Genomic DNA, 19417 nt, shown 5'->3' on the forward strand with positions numbered 1-19417 from the left:
TTAAACATAAAAAATGAACAAGTTTTCTTTGCTAATGCTTACTATCCACGAATCAAACATGACATCTAAACAAGAACCCGGCTTACTTACTTGAGTAATAATTCGACAATCTTAAAAAGAGATTTTGATAATATCGTGATATCAGAGAACTTTACATATTTCTTTTAGATGACAATTCAAAATTTATTTTTTATCTGTTATATTTAAAGGAGGGAATACAGATTTAAATAATGGTAGAGGTTACGCATAAAAAATTAGGCGGTGATTGAGTCAAGTGGATAATCAGAATTAAAAACGCAATGATGGTTAATCATAATTTTTGTTAATCACAATAAAAATTAGAGAGAAAAAACGCAGGTAGGTACCGGTAAAGACAACTCAGACAAAGATGGTAAGGAAAATACAATAGTCTCGTGACGTCTGAACCAACAGCACCCAAAAAAAAAAAAAAAAAATTCCTTTCTTTTTATGCCAAAACAAGAAAAGGAAGAAGAAAGAAAAAAAAAAAAATCTTTCTCTCATTCCAGTCATTCTTTGCTTGCTCCTTTTACATCACGGGATCCCCATCCCCTCCTTTTCTTCTTCTTCTTCTTCTTCTTCTTCTTCCTCCTCCTCACTACTCTCTGTACTTTCCCATCTCTCTCTCTCTCTTTCTGGGTTCGTCTCTTTGCTCTTGTTTTACCTTAGGCCACTCACATTCTCGGACTGGCAGCGAGTGAGCATTCAACCAAGGACTAAAAGCTAGCTAGACCCGAATCATCAAGTCTCTTCTTGAGTTAAATTTACAATGCCCCAGACAGGCAAATCCACCCAAGAACCGGGTTTCGACTCGCTCCCGACTCGCTTCCGTGACTCAGTCACTTGCAATGACGACCATAATAAGAACAAGCCCGATTTCAAAGAGCTCGATCTGGGCGGCTCACCCGTCTCGCCCTTGATGACCAGGACCTCAGTGAACGGCGTTAACAACAATGGAGGTGGCGCCGCCACTACTTCCAGCTCCAGTTCGAGCTCTTCCGGTTCGGTTTCCAGCAAAACCCAGCTGGGGAGAAGATCCGACGGCAGTAGACCCAACAACCACTCCGGCGAGCTAACTGTCTCCTCCGAAATGAGCCCCAGAGCTTCCGAGAGCGCCCGATCCGGTACCACGCCGCGTAATTGGAAGCCGGAGCATCGGAGATCGGTCTCCGCCGGACCGCCGTTGATCTACTCCGGCAAAACGTTCGCCGGCGGTAGTAACGTTAGTGCCGGGGGTAGCGTTGGTAATGCTTGTGGAAATGTAGCAACCAATAATTCATCTTCAACCTCCACAACTGTGTTCCCCAGCGGCAACATATGCCCTTCCGGGAAAATTACGAAGTCTGGAATTGTGTGGAGAGCCAGCAGTAAGACTGATGTTTTGGGTTCGGGGTGCGGCAACTACGGCCACGGTAGCATAGTTCGAGGGGTTTCGAAATCGGATGCTACTGGTTCGAATGTGGGTGGCAACTTACAGATTGGTGGGGAGTCTGTGGCGGTTAAGAGGGCAATGGGGAACTCTGATCCAGAGGAGGTGAAGAAGGCTGGGAATGAGATGTATAAGAAAGGCCATTTTGCGGAGGCATTGACAATGTATGATCGCGCTGTGTCTTTATCTCCGGACAATGCTGCTTACCGGAGTAACAGAGCGGCGGCATTGACCGCGCTGGGGCGGCTGGCCGAGGCTGTGAGGGAGTGTGAGGAGGCTGTCAGGTTGGACCCTGGTTATGGGAGGGCGCATCAACGGCTTGGTTCGCTTTATCTTCGGTGAGTCTGGGAAGTTGGGATTGGAATTGTTTGAATGATGATGCTTTTTCGGAAATGTATTTGTTTTATGTATCATTCTTAATTTGGATGAATGTGATTGGTGTGTTTAGTTTTCATATACTTCATTTGTGCTTAACCTTTGTTTTGATATTGGTGTTGGTGCATTGGATTTGGGAACTTGCCTCTGGTGTGTGTTTGGGGTTCGATAACTCTGGGTTTTGCTTTAGTTTTATGTTGTTTTAGGTTGATCTTGGACTTAGGTGCATTTGAGTGGAGAAAACTGTTGGCTTCTTTTTGTTCTGCTGTGCTGTAGAGTTAAGCTTCTTATGTCTCTGTTGCATCATGCTTTGTATTTCTAGAATGTTGATCTTTTGAATGCTTGTTTTGCAATGTAGAGCTTGCTATTTAATTGTTGCCTTTTCAGTTTCAAGTCTGATAATTTCAAAGGTTATTCCTTGATGGATTCAAGACCAGTAACATTCATGGGTAATTTGTTTGTAAAGTTTTTAGCTTTGTTGTCCTTCCATTTGCTTCCGGGGATCGTATAAATTTTCTCCGGTTTATGTGTGTCTTTCCATTCTCTGCTTTGAATCATACTCTCAGTTGATCAAATTCAGAGTCATCTCAGTCAATCTCTAACTTGGACATTTTACAGTTTTGGGCTAGCGGAAAATGCCTCCCACCACCTCTCATTTCCTGGACAAAGGCCAGAACAGTCTGAGTTGCAGAAGTTGAAGTCACTGGAGAAGCATCTGAAACAATGTTCAGATGCCCGTAAGCTTGGTGATTGGAAGAATGTGCTAAGGGAATCAGATGCAGCCATAGAAATGGGACTGGAATCCTCCCCTCAGGTAGAACCTCGTCTGAAGTCACTGAGTCTTCCAAATTGCTGTAGACAAAGTTTTCAAGTTTCTTGAACTGACTAAAATCAAATTACAGCTTGTGGCGTCCAAGGCAGAAGCTCTATTGAAGCTCCATAAACTCGAAGATGCAGAATCCATCCTATCAAACATACCTAAGTTTGAAAATTACCCTTCTTCCTGCTTGCAAACCAAGTTATTTGGCATGCTCGTTGAAGCTTATGTACTCTATGTAAGGGCCCAGGTTGAAATGGCATTCGGAAGGTAAGCTCCATATCAGAAACGTATAAAGCATAGCAACTGTGACTTTTAGAGTTAGTGATAAAGGATAGTAGATTTCTCGCAGGTTTGAGAATGCAGTAGCAGCTGTAGAGAAGGCTGGTGTAATCGATTACAGCAATGTTGAAGTTACAAGGGTATCAAATATTGTGAAAATGGTTGCGAAAGCTCGTTCTCAAGGTAACGATCTTTTTAGCTCTGGAAGGTTTGCTGAAGCCTGCGCTGCTTATGGGGAGGGCCTCAAGTATGATAGTTCCAATTCTGTTCTATACTGCAATAGAGCAGTTTGCTGGTCTAAGCTTGGACAATGGGAACAGTCTGTTGAAGACTGCAACCAAGCCCTCAAGATTCAGCCTCATTACACCAAAGCCCTTCTAAGAAGGGCTGTGTCGAATGCAAAGGTAATTTTTCCCTCATACATGCATGTGAGTAGGTAACTCTATTCCTTTTAATTTGTTGTTTGTTGATTTATGTGATCATTAGCTTCTCTCTTGCGTAATTTTATAGTTAGAACGATGGGCAGAGGCAGTGAGAGATTATGAGGTCTTGAGGAGGGAACTCCCCGGAGACAATGAGGTTGTTGAATCTCTTCACCAGGCTCGAGTGGCATTGAAGAAGTTCCGTGGAGAGGAACTTCATCATGTAAAGTCTGGCGGTGAAGTGGAAGAAGTTTCTAATTTAAATAAGTTCAAAGCTGCAATATCATCACCTGGTGAGTTTGAACAACTTTTACTGGTTTGTTATTCATCCAATTCCAACTATCTCGTCTAACCGAAGATTTGAAATTTCAGGTGTTTCTGTCATTCATTTCAAAGTTGAATCCAATGAGCAATGTGAAGAACTATCCCCATTCATAAATATGCTTTGCGTTAGATATCCATCTGTTAAATTTTTTAAGGTAGGTGATTTATTTGTTTATATTCACCCATGTTTAGATTGCCCTGCATTCCTACAATCTCAGCTGAGATTTTTGTTATTATGGATCGTTTCAAAAGATAGTAGGGTCTTTGCCTGTTATTTCTCTTGCATGACGAACCCAACCTTTTTTGTTGTTTTCAAAAGGATATCATCTTGCGCCTTATAGTCACATCATCTGTGTTCCTTGGAAGGATTTATATAATAAATGTTGTTTTGTTTGAAGGTGGATGTGGAGGAGAGCTTAGCCATAGCAAAAGCTGAGAGCATAAGATCTGTTCCAACATTTAAAATTTACAAGAATGGTGAAAAGGTCAAGGAGATGGTCCGCCCAAGCCACCAGTTCTTAGAGGACTCCGTGAGAACCAGTTTCTAGCAGACACCCATTTTTGGTCTGTCCTCATATTTTTTTGGTAACTCTCCTAGTATTTACCATCATTTATTTCATACTGGGATTACCATATTTCACCTGTGACATAATCAGCTACTCAATTGTTTCATACAGTTTTAAGGCAGAAAAATCCTGCAGAGAGAAATATTCAAATAGCTTGTTAGTCCACATTTGTGGAATTTTATATATGATCATTATTCATTTAATTTCATATCTAGTTTAATCACTGCCTTTGGATTCCATTGGTTGTCCTTTTCAAACTAATTTGTTTCATTTGCCAGCCTCATATTAAGTGTCCTTTTGAGTAAAAGGAGCTGGGAAAGTGTATAGCTCAATTATAATGTTTCTCTGTCAGAGAATTTTGGACAGAGAGAAAAGGGTAAAATGTCTGCTGGTTAGTGGCAATATTCTGTAAGGCTTGTCATATGAGTTTTCAAATATAAACATTTTTTTGCTTCTCAGCTTGGTTTTTTGAGTTTCCAAATTTTGTGAAGGATTATTCCTTAACCTTAACCTTAACCTTTAACCCTAACCCTAGCCCTAACCCTAAAGCTATATAGTTAGGTTGACCTTACCTACTATTCAAAGGTCCTAGCATGAGAAAACAAAATATTTAGGACTTTAATATAAAAAGAGATATAGTTAGACTTAAAAAAAAGGTTAACTAAACCAATATATACTTCCTCCAGATAATGATTTATTCTCTCTATATATCCAGAGATATATACAAGATAATTCCAATTGATATATCATCTCACTTCAGCTAAATAGCCACATATGTAGTAGGGACTTGAACAAGAACAGCAATTTGGGCATAACTTATATATGTATATGCATACATACATATTAAGCAAATGCCTCAACAGGGAAGGTCTTAGTGATCCCAGCAAGGCTCTTAAAGTGAATCTTCCCAGTGGGTGGCTCATCAACTGTGATCTCACTCACTGGAGGCCACAGCATGAGCTCCTTGGCCTTCACTCCCTTGAGTTTCTTGATCCTCTTCTTCTCGACGTAGCCCGTTATTTCAGTGTCATAGCTCACAAGCTTGCTAATCATCTTGAACTCATGCTCGACCTTCTTCGCTTGCACAATCCACACGTACCCGGTGCTCTCCACGAATCCAACTTCAATGACTTCGGCCAGTGGAAGAATTCCTTGAGGAAGTTGGAATTGTTGGAGGATTGAGGTGGCTAATTTTTGGCCTTCCTCGTGGCCTTTCTTCACAATGCCTCCTACTTTCTCTGCTGCCATGTTTGATTGTATAGGTATGGAGCTACGAGCAGAGTTCTTGTTTCAGAGGGAGATGAGGCCTTATCTATTTATATAGCTGATTATGCGTTCAAATGGTTCAATACTAAATGCATGGACAAAGTATATGGTGGAAACCAAAGTATCTGTTTCGTGCTAGTCGTCACAAGCTTTGTTTCACTTTGATCACTACACCTAACTCACTTTGTCCATCATTAAGGCACGATTATAGATGCCACGTAATAATATACAAGAAAATTGAATGATTTATAGAGTTTTTTTAGTGATGTCTTACGCGTTCTTGTTAATCCGAGAATCTATAATATATCTAGTGTAATTTCAAACACACGTTGTTACAGGTATATACATTCTTATTTTATAAATATCATAATTTTAAGGTTTATCTAGTAATTTGCTACTCATCGTTCTCATTGGGTAGCTAAACTCGAGTTTAAAGGTGCAGCTTTAGTATAACTTCACTAGATAAACAAATCTAGCCAACCAGGCACGGCCCCCCACTTAGCAAGATTACACTTATACAACACCTTATTGTTATGCTATTAAAGAAAGGGAAGTGCAAATTGGGAGTGAAATTTGCACTCTCATTTTGATTTGTTTAATATTTTTTACTTCCATTTCTATCTTTTTATTATCCTATTCTACATTTGCCCTTATTATTTTACTCGATCTCATCTCTTCTTCTTTCAGTTTTCTCTCATCTCTCTTCTATCGCTGAAATGCAAGAAGCAAAACCATATTGACAATACCTTTTGTATCAATAATTGGTTTAGATATATGAATCTGCTATATTAAGTTATTGATCATCATCCTCTCCAAAACAGAAGAAAATATTAAACTGCCCATATTCATTGCCAAATGAATACAATGAAGAAGGATTGATACCAAAATTGATGCCCGATTTTAAAACACAAATCTTCTAAATTGATACCAAAATTCTACACTTAATTGAAACACAAATCTTTCAAACTTGATTTTGTTTTCTGGGTTATGCTTTCTCAAGAATGACCATATGTCTTAGATGTTTTATTGAGCTTCTTTTTACTCTAGAAGGCAGAAGAGAAAACCCTGCAAATATATCATCTTCCTACATCCCACGACTTGGATCAGCTGATGCTCATCCCTTCCAAACGTGTGGCAAGTTTTTTTTTATTTTTTGGTTCAATGCAAACACAATTAGTTCACTCACAAATACACAGATCAATTAGTTCAATCTCCGCATAAATCCACACTACACCCACCCAATTAAACCTTCTCAATCAATCATTCACCGTCAACACTACTCTACCATTTCTCCAATGGTCGTCGTCGCCGATCACTCCGACGGTCTAACACGAGTTCCTCTTCTTCCATCCACAAAGACGGCACCATCCACCGAACCCATCCCTCCTCGACAAAGTCCCACCGGAGTCTAATCCAAACACGTCACCATCTCAACCGACCCATCCAACTCGGCTGTCATAATCCTACCCATATCCGCCGACCGGAAGCTCCCCCTCCTCCTCTACCTCCACGGCAGCGGCTATTGCTTTGAGTCACCCTCCTCCTCCAGTCCTCCACCTACCACAACTACATCTCCGTCGTTGCCGCTTCCGCCAAACGTGTGGCAAGTTGTATAAATTCCTATCTCTAGCTTAACCAAGATTCTTTGCTCTGAAAGCAGAGTATCGAGAGAGAGAGAGAGAGAGAGGGAGACTGTGAAGAAAAATGTTGTAATATGTAAGGGCAATATCGAAAAGACATGTGAAGAGAACATATAAAAATATTAAAATTGATAGTGAGAGTGCATATTGTAGTTTGAGGAGTGCAAATTTCACTCCCCATAAACATATTGAAATACCGTCTGTCCATAGTCTAAATTAATTATTCACGTCGTAATGTGTTATCAATTTATCATGTTTTGTTTTTTGCCTTTTGTAATGAATAAGCCCAATTGTCAATTGTGTATTGGGATGAAACCATCACTTGGCACACTTCATACCTCAAGTCAACTAATTATAATAGGAAACAAAATTTTAATTAATTATGGAATATTGAGTCCTAATTAATTTACACATCAAAAGGTGTAAATTGTTAGAGCATGTTTAGCAAACTCTTTATTTTTTCTCCTTAGCTATTTTGGAGAGCATGTTTAGCTTTTTATATATTTTAGCTCCTGCACCAGACTCTTAAGTAAGTGGCTATCTATTATAACTTTTAGCTATCTCGCTCCTAAATATAGAGAGCGAGATAAACCTCTCTATAATTTAAAACATTCCTATTGAGTTATTTTATATAACATATAAATATATTTAAACTATTTAAATCTTCATTTAAAAAAAAAAATCAGAACTAGCTATAATAGAGAGCACTGATGCAGACGTATTTCTAAAATGGCTAGCCAAAATGACTTTTTAGTTACTTTAGCTAAAATTTAACTCAAAAATAGCTAGCATTGCTAAAGATGCTTTAATGGTTCACTGGCCACATACTGTAAGAAAGACTCATGTTTTCATACCAATTACGGATTAGATGCATCAATTGTAAGGCCTAAACTACATTTTGTGACTCTCCTACAAAGTTGGGATACATCTTATCAAATTCCTTCCATGCAATGGAGTTTGGCGAATGCCTTATAGTACCCGCTACATCCTTCCATTTATCACTATGTTACCTCATATTAGCTGTATGTTTCAACAAAAACAACCTGTATAATATGAGCTTCAATATAAAATAGCATAGCATTTTATGTGGGATCTTTAAAAAAAAAAAAAATTCTCATCATTTGAGTTGGCACTAGGTTTATATCTTGGCTCATTACACATGAGACATTTTTTCTTATCTTCATGCTCCTTGTAATAATTCACAATCATGCTTACAAGCATCGACTTTCTTATATCACATACCCAAACTTTTTAGCATCTTATTTGCAGCATAGAAAGATGTGTTTGGTGGACAATAAATTGGTCCGTCCCGAAAAAATTTGCCCCAAATGGGTTTTCTCTAGTAGTATAAGGCTCAGTTTGGGATTGATTTTGGAGCTGCTTTTCAGACTGCTTCTGCTTTTGGGTCTATGGTATGGTGTTTGGTAAAGTTGTCTAGAAGCTGCTTTTGGTCCAAATAGCTTTTCCCCGAAGCTGATATTGAGAAGCTATGATTTGGTTGCTTTTGGAGCTGCTTCTGAGAAAAACACGGAGGAACAGTGCATCTTTAATGAATTATACCAAATTACCTATTATGTCCTCATCCTTTTCTAAAATTTACGTTGAGCCAGAGAAGGTTGGCTTCGCGTATCCATTCTCAGCCTCCTCTATTTGCCGTCAAAAACAAATCGCAGCCGCAGCACCCCTTCTTCCTTCTCCATGATCATTGAATGGTTCAAGCATCAATTATCCTCATAAAGTTGATAGAGCAGCGTCGTCTCCCAGCAGCATCGAGCATCTCCTCTAGATTCTAGAGGTAAAACCTTAATCTATTTGGTAGATTTTGGGCAAGATTCACAAATGGGTTCCATTGATTAGTAATGATTTGGTTTGCATATTGAGATTGTGTCTACTATCTTTCTCAAACCATCCGTCTCGCTTTTCTCTCTCTTTTCTCTGTCTCTGTCTCCCACATCTTCAAAGCACGAAGAGACAGGTAAGTGAGACTGTCACTCTATTTCAATTCAATTTAAGTCCCTCCAATTATTTCACCTTTAATTTCATCTCTTTGATTATGCTGCTATGTGGGTTTTTGCTCAAATTTCCGTTCTGAAGCTTGCTTTCATGGGTTTTTCTGATTTTTGGGGTGCATTTAAACTGAATGTAAGCTTTCACTTATAACATAAAATCTCTTGGTTGTATTCTTGGTGTTCTCTCTACTATTCTCTACTCTTGGTTGCTTTCTGAGACATGTCGTGTGTATATCAATTAGAACTGGATTTTGTTCTTCCTCTTATGTAAACATTATGGGAAAAGAAAAGAAAAAGTAAGGTCTACTTGTGTTCATTGGGTTATTAGAGATTTGTTTACAGTGGATTGCGCAATTTGAATAGCTCCGGTCTACTTGTGTGAATCACATGTTATTTTAAGCGAAAACACTTTAAAATAGCATATCTTAGTATGTATGACTATTTTAGTAATTATACCCAGTCAAAGCACTTTTGCTTTACAACTTACCAAACACCTAGAAATTGCTTTTCGTTCTCACAACACTTTTAAAAACAGTTTACCAAACACCTCAGCTGCTTCATCTCACAGCAGGTTCGTAAGTGCTTCATCTCACAGCAGGTTCGGAAGTGCTTCCTCTCACAGCAGGTTCGGAAGTGCTTCTTCTCACAGCACAGCAATCCCAAACTAAGTCTAAGTTAACAGCTAAGTTAACTCTAGTAGGAAAGGAAATCATCATCTTCTTAGATGAAGAAATTGAAAAAAATTCTCTAAGATGTTGAGGTACTCATAAGTTAAAAGTTTAATTTTTTCATAAACCTGTAATTTTCATAAAAAATTCCATGATTTGACTTTATCGATATTTGAGCAGCATCTCAAATATCTTTAAAACGAAATTTATCAAAATTTCCGTCTACACTTAAAAGTTTTCAATTTTTCAGAAATCCAAAATACCAAAATTTCAAACCTTGCAATAAATGGTGTGGGATAAAAAAATGTAACAGTAGAAAACTAGAAATACTGAGTTTTACGCGGAAAACCATTTTACTAGATAGAAACACAAAAGCGTCAAAAAATTTATAAATAAATAGACCAACTCGAGCCGAGCCGAGCCGGAAGTTGAAAAGTGGATCCCATATATAAAGCAGGACGGAAGGTCGGTCAGTTAAAGCAGCAGCAGTGAGCCAGTGAGAAAGTGAAGAAGATGATGGATATGGTGAATGTAAGCCAACGCAAGACGAAAAGGCAAAGCGAGAAGATGTCTCTGGAAGACTACCTCCTTCTCATTCAGTCTCGCTCCAACCTCCACCTCACCGTCACTCACCTCAATCAGGTTCGTCGATCTTCTTCTTCTTCTTGAATTCAAATCAATTCGTTACAGTTTTCCCAATTTTCTTTCAAATTTCAACTGTGAATTTTGGTTGCGCAGATCATCAGCATGCACGGATTCAAAAAACTTCACAGACTTCACAAGGTAAAAATTCCTCCTCACTCTCTGTGGCGTCCTCGATCTGTTTGTTCGTTTGGTTTTTTTTTTCACCATTTTCGGCTCTGTAGAAAGTTCTGAGCGACGCCGTGAGCACACTTGACCTGGTGGAACCGAGCCGCTCTACGCTCCGGGACTACATCTCGCCGCCGGTCAACACTTTTCTGAACGACGTCGTCGCGGACATGAACGACCTGAGCTGGCAGGAGTGCTGCGTCACCGCCATCAAAACGCTGAGCTCGTGTCAACTAAACGACGCCGTCGAGTGCTCGAAGAGCCACCAATCGCCTCCCACGGCTCTGGATTCCCACGGCGGCGGCGTTTCCGGTACTACATTTCAGGGAAGGGCTGAGCCGTTGAGGAAACTGGTGCAGTGGAAGAAGAGACGGGCTCAGGAGAGCGCTGATCCGGTGGTGAAGAGGCAGAGGATGAGATCGGAAAGCGACGGTGGTGGTGGCGCCGCCGCTCTTGCTTGTGATTGTGTCTCGTTGGATTCGTGTTGAATTCTTTTCAGGTAATGAAACGCTCAAACGACGTCGTTTCGTTTCGGTTTTTGGTTTCTCACCATTTGTATCTATTTTCGTTTGAGTTGATTTCCTGCAAACAGAGAAAGCATTTACAGTCGTTTTGGATGGAGTTTGGTAACGCAGCCTCTCAAAGTTGTTGGTTAGTGGTAGATCTGCGATATTCGTAAAAACTAAGGGTTGTTTCTGTAATTTAGTTCATACAGTGGCAGGGAGTCTTTTGGTATCTGTTGAGATAATAATCTGAGAGCTCAACAGAAATTTTTTGGATTGCAAATTACACTTTCATCACTAATTGATGATATTAGTGGTAGTATTGTTTGAGTTGTTAATGACTACTAGTATCTTAGTATAATAGTTTCTGCTGACATTGTTCATAAAATTTTGGGTTCCTTTTACATGAATCTTTTTGGGGACATTATCCTAATGTAGTATCAGCTGCAATGACTACAAATTAAAAATGAACTAATGAAGTAAGTTATCCAAGAGCTCAGTTACCTTTTCATCAAATAAAAGAGCTCAGGTACTTAAAAAGATATGGAAATTGAACGTCTCTTGAAAAGTGAAGATTTTGCTTGGTTTTGTGACATAATTGTGATAAGAGCTTGTTTTGGAAAAAAAGTGTTTTTGAACTTTAATTGAAAAAATAACCAATGTGCGGAGGAGTTGACTATGAAGATATTGACCGTCTCTTCATGAAGTGTTCCTTTGCTCGTAAATGAGTACCTCACTTCTAATAGTTGTAATGGTTCTTTTTTTCGATTTTTTTTCAAAAAATACAAATGTAAAATTTGTTGTGACAAATTTGCAGATTTGGGAGTCTAGAAATCAGTGAGTTTATTGACAAGTCGGACCCTAGATTCTAGGATTCTATGTATTGTTGTTCATTGGACCCAAAATCCCTATGCTTTTTCAACATGCACGTACTCATTTTAAATGTTGAAGGGCAATCTCATTGAAGCTAAAATTTAATGGATGTCACATGAGATGAATTTGAAGCCTCTAAAATTCATCAAAGATGTTAATATGCATCACCTTTATCATTGGTGGCTTGGTGCTAAAAATTTAGACTTAGACTAAAGTTCTCTAACCCGAGATTAAGTTTTTATTTTAATATATCTAAAAATTTGATTGACAATAAGTTTATCGATTATATATTTAGACAAAATGATATTCAAAATATTCGAACTATTATTAAAAATATTCATTATGTTCTCAACATAACCAAATTTCGTGACGGACGAACGCGTGTGACTATTGATCATTCATAAGAACAAATTTATACAAGTTCATTCGCAAAAAATTTTTTTGTTACTCTCAGGGAAATTCGGTTGCACCCATTTCCATGTGTAAATCATATTCCCTATTTACTGTTGGAATGCCAATATGCATTTCCAAGCATGAGACGACACGTGGCATCCATCTGCACACACCTGTGGGCAATTATATACAGGAGAAGTTAGCAGACGCTGATGGAGATGGCGAGCAAGGCTAAGAATAACGCGAATGCGAAGATGTCTCTGGATGATTACCTCCTTCTCCTCCAGTCTGGCTCCCACCTCCACCTCACCGTCAGCCATCTCAATCAGGTCCTTCCTCTATCGAGCTCCTCAATTCCATTTTCATCATAATTAATCGAATTTCATTTTGATTTCCGGAGTTTCGTTTTCCCGATCAGATCATCAGCATGCACGGCTACAAGAAGATCCACAAAGTTCACAAGGTTGAATTCATCCCTCATCAACTTTATTTTCTCTAATTTCGTCGAAATCGATCTACTGGAAATTTAATTACGATCGATATACATTTTTCGCCATTTTTGGACTGTGTAGAAGCTTCTGAGCGACGCCGTGAACTCACTGCAGCTGTTGAACCCGTGCCGCTCCACGCTTAGGGACTACATCTCGCCGTTTGTGACGACGAAGATGGATGACGTCTTCGCCGACCTCAGCGATCTCAACTGGCAAGACTGTTGCATCACCTCCATCCATACCCTCAGTTCGTGGGAGGACCAGTCCCCTCCTCCCCCAAACGGCGCCGTCCAGTTCCAACACTACTCGCCGTCCACCGCAGCCCACAGCGTGATCGTTTCTGCTCCCGGACCGACCAAGAAGAGATCGGCGCGGAAGAGGAAGCGGACTGCTAAAGTGGCCGATCTGGTAAATTTCGCCTAAGCCTAGGGGTATTTCCGTCTATTAGTTTTTTCACGACTAGTGCGTGTCGAGGGTATTCGGTCCTCTCGCCATTAGCAACGAGTTCGTGGCGTGACAACTGGAATCTTTGTAGTTTTTGGGCACTGGATTTTCATTACAAAATTGATTTGGTATTTTACTTTTTTTGTAAGAATTTTAAGCACTATGGTGTTCTTACAAGACCAACAAATAAGCACAAAGTTGAAATTGACTAGTAATATTTTTGATGATTGATGAGGAATCAACCCAAAAGTCACACCAAGAACAAGTTCATTACCCCCAATTCGAAAGAAACAACAATAATGTAAAGCAATTACAGGTAAATTATCTGAAACCCATCCTGAGAGACTTGGATTTGGAGTTGGTGACTTGGATGGTGGTACTGTTAGCCTCCTGAATTGATTTCCTTTTTCTAGGATTTGAGGCAGAGGAGGGAGTAGTTACTCTTGGATTTGGTTGGAGTGCATTGGTGTTTAATTGGTATTGCCAGAGGTAGAGGTTGGTAATGTCAGCAAGAGGCTTCCTCCTCGACCTTAGTTTCTTACAGTTCTTCTTCCAAGACCCAGACGATGACAACGACCCAGTTTGAGGAAATGGGCTGGTCGACTTTGCATCGGCAGAAAACAATGGGGGGATGTTCTCTTTGTTGCTGTGGACCTGGTCACAGCAAGCATTGGCCTCCATTAGCAATGGTTAGTGTTTGAGATTTGTGAGAGATGCTTTTGGAGATGGAGGAGTTGGGTAGGGAAGGAAGGAGTGAGAGAGCTATTTGTAAAGTCTGCAATTCAGAGATTTTATTTTGGAGGGATGTTCGAAAGTTTTCATTGTTTTCTAACTTTTCTGTATTTTCAGGTAAAAGGCGGGTAAAAGTGTTGGGTTTCGAATTTTAGTTTCAAGGAGGGAATAGTTTCAAGGAGGGATTAGGGAGGGAAGGACAAGAGGGAGGGAGGGAGTATTTTATTTATAAAATATTGATCTGGTTTTTACCAAATTTGGCCAAAAATACAAAACTAGAGGCTCGGGCGGGGAAGTGGAAGGAGCCAAATCCCAAAAACAGATCTGAAGTTTCAAATGGCAGCGTTATTAACTTCTAGTCAAATGATCAGCCGTCTAAAACTCTAAATCAAGCAAACTTCAAAAGATTTTTTCTTTTCTTTTCTTTTCTTTTGGAACATAAATTTTATAAGATGTTAAATCTCAATACATGTTCGATTATATGTGTTATCACTAAATTGTACATTTTATATTTTATATATAGATGTCAATTCCTCTTGAACCTACTATACTGTTTCAAACCGTGGGAGAATGGTAGAACGAATTTATTACGTGCAACACAACGATGAGCAATTCTATTGCTGTGACACTACATAATCCTGTGTAATGGAAGCCTCCGGTTCAGGGCATACTGAAAGTGAACTTTGATGGTGCATCACCAGTAAATTGGGGGTGAGTTTTAGAGACGATCAAGGTGCGATGAAGAAGAATTTGTTAGTACATTATTGGTGTGGTATTCTAATTAATTATGGAATATTGATAGCTCATTCCAACAATATGTCATCACTAGACAACTCTTTTGGGGGCCTCTAGGTCTCAATTTCATTATTGAGCAATTTTGGAAGTTTGCGCCATGGATGATTTTTTCTCAACTAGAAAAAATACTTCGTATAACAAATTTTAGCTGAGATCTAGTATCCATAATTATTACACACAAGACATGCCAAGAAACCCTTGATTGTGAGACCTTGAATTTTTTGATATGGTTGTAATTTTTTTTTTTCCGTTGTAGTTAAGATATGACTTGAACAACTTAATAGCTAGAATGGTGACATTATCTATTTGGATGATTACAAGTTTATAGCTACTTATCATTCAACTTAGTAAACGTGTCAATCTTTCATAATCTTCTCGCTCCCTTCACCTTGGTACACAACCCTTCCATCTGACTTCAAGTTCCTCTAAAACCCAGCAAAAATTCCATGATTTATGTAGCCTAAAAGAACCTTCAACATTTCTGGATATCACGTCTATTGAATACTCAATTGAGGAATCTACAAGAACCTCTTACTACTATTTCCGTCAGCCAACTTCGAGGCTTAGAGACTACATCTTTTGATATTCATTTCATCATGACTTCTTCGTGAAACTTGTTTGAAATTGTGTCTTCTCTGCTGTTCTTGAAAATCATGATAATCCAACGGTTAAATCATTCCCAATCAAGGTACGATTTCTTATTGTTCATCGAATATCCTATTATGAGATACCATTGTTATTTGATTCTAATTCGAGGTTTTATGCCATATTTCCTTTAAGATTCAGTTTTTCCTTGCAAGGTTGTGTTCCTATACCGCTGATGAGTTCAATTCATGAAGGATTCTCTTCCATCTTGAGCCAAATTCCAGAAATTTGATGATTGATAAGTGTTGACTTGTTTCATGCAATTTCACATTTCCTTTGTTCATTCGCCATTTACAGCTTTGAGTTCATCAATCTTGTGAATCATGATGTCCTCTGAACTCAAGCTAGCTCATAATCTTATCTGTTTTTTCTCTAGTGGAACACATATTCTTGTATTGTTGATGTCATTAATAAATTTCATGATTCTGACCTTGTGAATCTGTTTAGACAAATTATCTACGGTATTGTTTTCTATTTAATTTTTGTTGATCCCATTTCATATTACACATTCAAAGAAAATTTGATAATACTCTATAATGATTAACATAGTTGCTGATGCAATGCATGCATTTGAAAAAAAATCCAACCGCTCAAATGATTTAACCGTTGCAATCCAACGATAGAAAATCAAGCAGCTGATCGGGGATTGAGGGTACACCTGTAATTGTAAAAACAAATAAAGAATTCAAATAAGTATAAAATATTATTTACAAAAATAAAACAAAGAAAAAAAAATATACAAGTAAACACAAAAAGGGGGGGGGGTTTAGGATTATAAAATAAAAAATTAAAATAAATAAAATAAAGAAAATGTAATAACATATATACAAGGGTGGAACGCAAGGAACAATGATCAAAACCACATCCATATGAATGAAATCCAATCACAAATACTATAGTTGATTTTCTATGTCATGAGAAAGAAGTTGACCATGTGAAACGTTAGAAAGCAAACGACTTCCCATTTTTTACTTCCTTTGAATAATTAATCTAAGTGAAAGCACCTAAATTAATCATATTGAACATGCAATCATAGTCTAGAAAGCTAGCTACTCAAGAACATATTCAATGCATGAAGAACAAAGAAAGGATGTCAGCCAAAGTGCACAACCTAGTATGAAAAAGTTTATCTATTTGCAATCCTCCTTAATTGATTTCGACTTTCGTCCAAAGCCTTTACTACTTAAATCTAGCTCCAATTACATGCATATATTCTAAGTTGGCCACCAAAGAACACATACATGCAAAAGTTTTCTGTAATCCAAAATCAATCAAGCAATCTCACATAAGCAACATATAAATCAACATATAGAAATCACAACTTTATTTCAAAACATAAAAAAGGGGTTTAAACTTTGCCCTTAACGTCATGTTAACTAGAATCCGTAACTCTAAGAATCAGACAAAGGAAAACGAAAAGAAAGTATGAAATACACCGTGAAAGATGGATGACAAGCCTTGAGACAAAGAACTTGAAGATCCTTGAAAGCAAGCAATCTTCTAGGGACGGCACAAGGATGGATGGTGGGTAGGATCTTGATGTATTGCATGACTTCTTCTCCTCCTTAGTTGAGACGCAGAGCTTCTGAAGACTAGAAAATGGAGAGAATTTTTCTGATGTGTAGAATTGTGGGGGAGAGAGGTGTGTTGTGGTGTAGCATAGGGGGGTTTATATAGGGGGACGGCCAAGCTTCATGATCCTTCTTTTAATTTCCCAAGGAATTAATCTAATTATGCCACACAGCTTCAACCAATCACGTAGAGCCTCGTTAGCTCTGTTGTGTTATCCAACTAATCAAAAAGCTCCAAAATCAATCCCTAATATATTGTTGCCGAATTTCCCATTATTTAATTTGATTTTATTCACAATTTTTGGCCAAATATCTAGGCATGAACCTAGACAATGTATCCGGACGCATTTTGAACATTTTCTCCCTTAAATTTCTCCATGGATTTATCCTTAACATCCTCCCCTTGATTTTCCCTTGATTTTCACATTAAAACTGCATATTTTAATTCCTTAATTTCGGCCAACATATCTTGAGGGAATTGAGGGATGAATCTGGACTTGTTTTGAGCCTTATCTTGTTGCACAATCCCATGAAACTCTCCCAATATTTTCTCAACGTAATCTCGTTCATTTCCCATAGCAAAAAATAGATTTAATCTCCCAAAATATCTCCAAGATCATCTTCAAGCCATGTGGTCTCCTAATGCCTTCAGGTTTCCTAGCCTCATCAGGATTCCTGTGTTGACTGGGATTCCTAGTCGGACCAATAAAACTTCATTTCTTCATTTAAGCTCATTTCCTTGTCATTTATTCCAATGTACCTAGAAAATAGAAACTAAATTAAAAATGATAAAGTAAAGGAAATAACTAAAAAAAATATGAGAAAATAATTATTAAAACATCGCATAAAAATGCTCCTATCAGCAGCTCAATTAAACATAATTTGCGGCTAGTAGCTGTTGTTAATTTTTTTTTTTTACAATGTATTACAGTATTACTAATGTATAGATTTGTGTTATCGATAAAAAAATGGTCATTTTTTCACTGTACGTATATATACATACATTTTGTCTTCTTAATTTCTCACACTTTCTACCTTCTTTTTTACCACCTCTAATTTGAAATATGTCCACTCCTTCTCTCAAAGGTGTGAATTAGACAAGAAAAGAAGATGAAGCTCTTTGTGTTGCATATATAAAAGTCTTCGAAAATTCTACAAAGGGTATATCACTATAGCAACATTCAGAATGTTAGCAATGCTTGTAACATGTTTTTAGATGACCTTGGAAGGGACAATATTCCGTTTAACTTAACATTGATGGTTTTAGGTTATCAGTATGGGATTACTTGTGTGTATTCGACAGATGCTAGAAGGTGTTTACTGCAGAAACCTGGTGCTATTGTGGGATGTGGTTCTGGCTTTGAGGAGGCTGTTGAATACCTTAGAAAAAAGTCATTTACAAGGCGGACCACAAGGGAAGAGCTTGTGAACTACCTCAGAAAGGGGATCGCTGTTGCGGCTATTGTGGAAAGATATACTGGGGGTTTTGTAACTTCAGTAGTTATACCAAATAAACGGAAGCTACCAGAGATTCATCAAGGTAATCATGTGCTTCAGATTTGTCATTCAATTTTTTTTAGCCTACAAAGGAAGTTGTCCATGTGTTTTATCGTGACAAGTATTGGGTTGCAATATACATTTGAGAATGAAACAGTAGCGAATGTAGTGGCCAGAAGGGAGACAACATTAAGTGGAGTGAAAATTCATTGACGGCTTCAATGACAATTCTACAAATGCAAGATCGGATGAAAGTTGTAAGTCTTGATGGCAAATATTTCTCTTTCCATACATGAATAAGTGGAATTTTTGTGTCACGCGTTCCTAGAGGAGGCTTCAAATGGATCAAATCACATATATCAAGTGCGTTTTCTTTCATATTTTTTTTATGTATTATACATCAATATCGTTTCATGAATTATTATTCTCATTTCTTATTGTTATATGGTTGAAAAATATTGTTTTAGTAGCAACACCTCGCTGAGGATTTGTTAGAGAAGACATGAACTGAAAATCGTTCAATTTTCATAGTTGCTACGTTTTGTGCAAAGATCAGTTTTTAATTCCCAGCAAAAGACCTTTTTTTTTTGTCTCTGTTGTTCCGTTCACCCTCTCACACAAACAAGCTAAAATAAACAGTCCCAATAACACCCTCCATCATCACAATCATAGCAAATAGATAAAACACAAAAAATAAATGAAATCAACGCTAATGATCACAGTAACAAGAACATGCTTGAAATCAACGCTGAAAACATCCTACAAATTAAAACTAGTAACTTAGTCGATGGAAACGGTCAAAAAGGAAACCTCAAATCAGTCATCAGCATGAAGAATGCTGATATGT

General features: G+C 38.2%; 4 protein-coding genes across 5 annotated transcripts; 3 read left to right on the forward strand and 1 right to left on the reverse strand.

Annotated features, from left to right (window-relative positions):
- The first annotated feature begins 511 nt into the window (after window positions 1-511).
- Window positions 512-4456, forward strand: LOC112190861 (inactive TPR repeat-containing thioredoxin TTL3). Its single transcript, XM_024330365.2, has 7 exons — window positions 512-1785; window positions 2441-2636; window positions 2725-2909; window positions 2992-3325; window positions 3432-3636; window positions 3716-3822; window positions 4066-4456. The coding sequence occupies exons 1-7, from the start codon at window positions 788-790 to the stop codon at window positions 4213-4215; spliced, it is 2175 nt and encodes a 724-aa protein (XP_024186133.1). The 5' UTR covers window positions 512-787; the 3' UTR covers window positions 4216-4456.
- A 454-nt stretch (window positions 4457-4910) lies between these two features.
- LOC112190846 lies at window positions 4911-5507 on the reverse strand. The gene has a single exon (XM_024330347.2). The coding sequence runs from the start codon at window positions 5479-5481 to the stop codon at window positions 5077-5079; it is 405 nt and encodes a 134-aa protein (XP_024186115.1). The 5' UTR covers window positions 5482-5507; the 3' UTR covers window positions 4911-5076.
- Window positions 5508-10289: 4782 nt separating this feature from the next.
- Window positions 10290-11796, forward strand: LOC112190180. Of its 2 annotated transcripts, XM_024329605.2 has the most exons (4): window positions 10290-10458; window positions 10555-10599; window positions 10683-11125; window positions 11219-11796. In XM_024329605.2, exons 1-3 carry the CDS (start codon window positions 10330-10332, stop codon window positions 11112-11114), a joined length of 606 nt encoding a protein of 201 aa, XP_024185373.1. In that variant the 5' UTR covers window positions 10290-10329; the 3' UTR covers window positions 11115-11125; window positions 11219-11796. The 2 variants fall into 2 exon arrangements, with proteins under 2 accessions (XP_024185373.1, XP_024185372.1); XM_024329604.2 differs by having other exon boundaries at window positions 10683-11795.
- A 787-nt stretch (window positions 11797-12583) lies between these two features.
- LOC112190610 lies at window positions 12584-13756 on the forward strand. Its single transcript, XM_024330061.2, has 3 exons — window positions 12584-12724; window positions 12814-12858; window positions 12968-13756. Exons 1-3 carry the CDS (start codon window positions 12608-12610, stop codon window positions 13307-13309), a joined length of 504 nt encoding a protein of 167 aa, XP_024185829.1. The 5' UTR covers window positions 12584-12607; the 3' UTR covers window positions 13310-13756.
- Window positions 13757-19417: the final 5661 nt, after the last annotated feature.

The sequence above is a fragment of the Rosa chinensis genome, chromosome 2 (assembly GCF_002994745.2).
Source record: "Rosa chinensis cultivar Old Blush chromosome 2, RchiOBHm-V2, whole genome shotgun sequence".
Classification (NCBI taxonomy): Eukaryota; Viridiplantae; Streptophyta; class Magnoliopsida; order Rosales; family Rosaceae; genus Rosa; species Rosa chinensis.